A 4,788-nucleotide genomic window follows, 5' to 3' on the forward strand; every position below is an offset into this window, starting at 1 on the left:
CCCCCCCCCCCCCACAAGCTCACACCTAAGTAGAACACCAGAGCAAAATACCTCAGGCTGAGTGCCTTAAACTGTAGGAACTCATTCACAGTTTGGGAGCTAGCCGTTCACGCATAAAGAGACGCCAGACTTGGTTTCTCCTGAACTTTGTCATAACCTTGCCTTTTCTCTATACACGCCATACACCAGGTGTCTCTTCTTCTTCCTCCTCATTCTCCTCCTCTTCCCCTAATTCTCCCCCTCCTCATTCTTCCTTTCTCCCCTCCTTCTCCCCTCCCCGCCTTTTTGAGACGTGGTTTCTCTGTGTAGCCCTGGCTGTCTTGGAACTCACTCTGCTTCGAACTCATAGAGATCCACCTGCCTCTGCCTCCTGGTATTAAAGCCTTCAAGCTCACAACACATCCTGGTATATTTTACAATATTAGTAGGTATCTAGTCTCTGAGTGGCTCGTTTTCCTCAAGCGCAGTGTAAACCTCCTTGGTGAAAACCCTTGTTTTAAGACTCTGTGATGACAGCAATCATTTGATTGATCTTAATCACTATCAGAATTTTGTTCACAGATGTCCTGTTGAAGACGCCTTGGTGGGGGTGATGATCGGCACAGGGGCTTCTTCCTGATAGATGGGGCAGGAGAATCCCTAAAGTTGCTTAAAAATAAGTTCATTTATTTATATTCCATTGACTATCCTTGAAAATTCTGTCCCTAGGGAGTCTCAGCCATTTGTTAATGTCTATATGAAAGTCTCCCTAGAAGGCTGTATTGATCTGGCTTTTGTTGCTATTGTGAAATATCTAAGGCTGAGAGCTTTATAAAGAAAATTAGCTTTTTTGGTTTACAGTCCTGGAGGCTGTAAGTCCCGGATTGGGTAGTTCCCTTGATTTGGTCTTTCTTGAAGTTTTTTTGATGGCACTTGGCATCATGGCAAGAGAACACGTGGAAGAAATAAATCATATCTCACGTTAGAAATCCAGAGAACATTCAAGGACCAGGCTCAAGTGTCTATGCTAAGTCAATCTTGGGAGAACTCATGGATTCCATGAGACCTATGGTAATTTCTCTCCTGAGAGCATGCTCCTGCAGTGACCTAAGGGCTTCCTGGCAGTCTTCACCCTTGAAAGCTTCCACAGTGTTCCTTAGCATAGCTACACTGAGGACCAAGTCTCCAGCACACAAGCCTTGTGGGACACACACAATAGACGGGGGGGGGGGGGGGGGGGGGGGGGGGGGGGGAACAGTCCTAACATCTCGGACTCCCAGACACCACTCATTTTCATATCTGCACCTAGTAGCACCTACCCAGGAGGGGTCTAGACCTGGCAATTTATCTTATTTTATGCTACGGCTGAGGACGCAGAGGCTGAGAGCAATAAGACAATTGTCAAAGTCCTTCCTGGAAGGGCTCCAAGTAAGTTCTTCTGACTCCAAGGGCAGCAATGTTTTCCTTCCAATAACCCATTATCCCTCATTATGTGAAATTAGAAATTAGAAATATCAAGGGGACACTTGTGAAGTCTGAGAAATCCAAACAGCCTATCTTTTGGTACCAAGTGACCTATCTATCCCACAATTCTGTTGGCTTATAAAATGCTCAAATGCTCAAGTCCTATGTTTAGATAGAATTCTCAATGGATACAAATGGAATCTCTTTACTTCTAGTGGTAAAAACCGTCTAAACGTGTCCTTCAGTCAGCTACAGGACAGCGGAATGATGTAAGTGGGTTTCATGGTCTGAAAATTCTTCCCCGAAACCACGGGTTTACTCCTCAGGTGCAAGATGAATCATGCCCAAAGGCGTCTGTGCGTAAACACGGGTCTGGCTGGCCACGCTACATCTAGCATCGCCTCTAAAAGCAAACAGAAGGGCAGACTTTCCAATCAGATCATGTATTTGCCTGAAAATCTGTAGACAGAAGGTATGTGTGGTCTCTTCCTCTGGCTAGCCTTAGTGGCAAAATTAGACTAAGATCCTTGTGTGCTTGAAGCGATAGTCTCTCCCCATGGGATAGCTTTCTCTCTTGAGAATACTTGGACACAGAGCCTGAGGTTGTAGCACATGTATAGGATCACTTAGCCCATATCCCCTAGAGATCCAGAGCCTGGAAAGAAGGTGTGTGTTTTCTTGACAGAGGTTTCATGAAAATTCATCCTTGTGCCAAGTCAGGCATGTGGCTCTGGAAAACAAAGTCCAGACACATCATTGGCTGCATGTCTGTGTGGGCTTGCAATAGGCCCTTTTGACAGGCTGGAGTCAGACTTGATAAACTGGATTTTGTTCATTCTGTGCTGCAATTGAAAAAAAGCTGCATGTGGCAGCTTATGAATTGTGTCTCCCAGCAGGCGCTGAAAGACAAGTGGAGAGGAGGTGGCCAGTGTATGTGAAGTCCCCCCCCCCCCCGCTGCAGAATTGGCTTGGGATATACAATAACATCTATGTGTAGCCCAGAAGCCTGCAGACTGCTTCCCAGCGAGCGAGTGACCACGGGCCGGCAGGCTGAGGGAAGGTCAGAGAAGCTTTTGTTAACTGTTTATCTTAGAGACTGGTTTGTCTGTTAGGAGGGGAAACAAACAAAGTCCTTGCTTGTGTGCGGCAGCCTAATTTTTTTTTCTCCCCCATATCTTCATTTCTAATTCTCCAAAGTATCTATCCCCTTTAATTTGTGGAGTCAGCTCAAGGTGAGTTTGTGTACACCTGGGGCAAGACAGAAATCCCAGGGTGCTCAGCCCCTTCCTGTTACCATCCTTTACTGAATTATTTCAATAGCCGGAATGCACAGCTAAAGATACCAGTCCCATGTGTTCAGACTCCTTTGGCTTTGGAGTTTTGTAAAGCTTTCTAGTGAGATATCAGTTCTCAGGTCTTGTTTGGCAACGTCATTTCAAAGTTCTCCCTGAGTTCAGGGCAGGTAGTGAAGTCCCGCCATGACTGCATGCTTAGCCTCCCTGGATAGCTGGTTGGCAAAAGAAAACCCCAAACTTTCTGGACAGCTCTTGCTGGTTTTGCAAAGTTAGATGAGCAAAACAGAAGCTGGGAACCCAGCTGCAGGAGCAGGAAGAGGCTGTCGGATTTATCATGTGGAGGCTCAGTTTTCTGGAATCACCTTTGGCATTCTGGCAATCCCACAGACAGAGGGAGGTCATCTTTAGCCAAATCCACTTTTCCCAGATGAGCAGCTGGAATTCTATCTGTTCGTTAGGGGTTTGTGCTTACTTTCTGCCATTCCCCTGTCCCTCGTTTCATAGACGGCACGCAATCTTAATTCCACAACAAAAATGATTCGTCTCTGTATCATGTTACTTGGCCCAAAAAGGCCAAAATAGAGAGTAGCGAATACTGGAGCGTCAACTAAAATGTCCCTTCCAAGCTGTCTAGGAACAAGGTTCCCTGCCTGAGTGTAACTGTCACAGTTTTCCCATTGATAAGTCAGTCTGCAAGAATACGGGCATCAGTAAAGGCACAGAGGGACTTAGTGTGGGTTCACAGAGCCCTGTCCATCTTCTGCACCTGAACTTAGAAAATGCAATGTTATTATCTTTTTTAATCTATGAAACAAGCAACGATAACCACTTTTAAAAATCCCCAACTTCCATCTATTGTTATGGTCATCTCTTCTGTTTATAGACAATTCGAAACAGGTTCCTTGGGAGGACGTTTGTGGGAAAACACAACTGTGACCAAAGGAAAGCCTTGGCTGCGACCATAGGTTCCTGCCTGTCTTTGATGCCAGAGGACAGCTGTGCCCTCCCCTCCCAGAAGTGGACGTGGTAGGTACTCACCTGTCATTAGAGTGTAGTAATTGGGATAGGAGAGGCTGGGGAAGTCCGGAGTCAAGTAATCCACTTTGACTCCCCTGCTCACAATCTCTCTGAAGCCAGGCAAGGATGCCAGGACCTCCTCACTGATGTAGTCTGAGCGAAAGCCGTCCAGGAGAAACACCAGGAGCTTCCGGTGGGCAGAAGCTGGCCAGACCAGGCTGAGCCCAAACACCAGCAGGACGGCCCCGAGCTTTACTGCCATGCTGCCAGGGGCCTGTCAGAGCTGGCTGGCACCACTGTCCCCTGTGAAGCCCTAGGATGGAGAGCCTGGAGCTGTTCTCTAGTCTAGGGGCTGGACCTCTAGCTGCTGCTCTTCCTAAGCCAACTTCACTTGCGGGGATTTAAAGGAACAGCACTCCATTTTTTAAAAAATGGTCCTGTTCACCCCTACCAAGTCCAGAGACTGACCCCTTCTGCATAGACTGTGCTCTCTGACACCCTAGAATTAACACGAAGGGAGAAAGCAAAACCTCGTTGTTTTGGTGAACGGTCTATAAATATAAACATCCGTGAAGAGGCGAAGGCTTGGAAGATGACAAAGTAAACACTTAAATTTGCAATTGTGCTGACCAAAAGGAGGAGCTGGGGAGAAGGGAAGTCTGTAAACTGGTGCTGCCTGATTTAAACCTTCTGACCTCTTCTCTTAATCATTCAGTAACCCCAAACTCTTAACTTAGGGTATAAACTAGAGGGTGTGAACATTTAGGCGGGCTCTGGTGAGCTATGAAGTCCTGTCACAGCCATAGACTTTGAAAACAAATGACTTACCTAGGTCTCTTCTGTTGATTTTTGTCTTCATATGCACCAAAATGCAATGCTATAGTTTTATTTTTTCAGATGCAAATAAACTATTGGTGCCTAGCAGTTACCTGGAGGAGGTGTTGCTAAACAGAGATGCTACGAGAGGAGCCAGAGAGAAGATTCTACAGCTGGATCTGAAGAGGTCAGACCTAACAGGTTCGTCTTGGGCAGC

General features: G+C 46.5%; 1 protein-coding gene across 1 annotated transcript in view; it reads right to left on the reverse strand.

The window, feature by feature from the left end:
• Window positions 1-4,026, reverse strand: part of Enpp6 (ectonucleotide pyrophosphatase/phosphodiesterase 6) — a 95,020-nt gene extending 90,994 nt beyond the window's left edge. Inside the window, exon 1 of the mRNA XM_050147331.1 lies at window positions 3,777-4,026. Within this exon, the coding sequence (XP_050003288.1) occupies window positions 3,777-4,017 (241 nt within the window). The 5' untranslated portion in view covers window positions 4,018-4,026. The remainder of the gene's footprint in view (window positions 1-3,776) is intronic.
• Between the last annotated feature and the right edge of the window lie 762 nt (window positions 4,027-4,788).

Source organism: Alexandromys fortis, unplaced genomic scaffold, assembly GCF_014885135.2.
Source record: "Alexandromys fortis isolate MF-2015 unplaced genomic scaffold, M_Fortis_MF-2015_v1.1 scaffold_32, whole genome shotgun sequence".
In the NCBI taxonomy this organism is placed as follows: domain Eukaryota; kingdom Metazoa; phylum Chordata; class Mammalia; order Rodentia; family Cricetidae; genus Alexandromys; species Alexandromys fortis.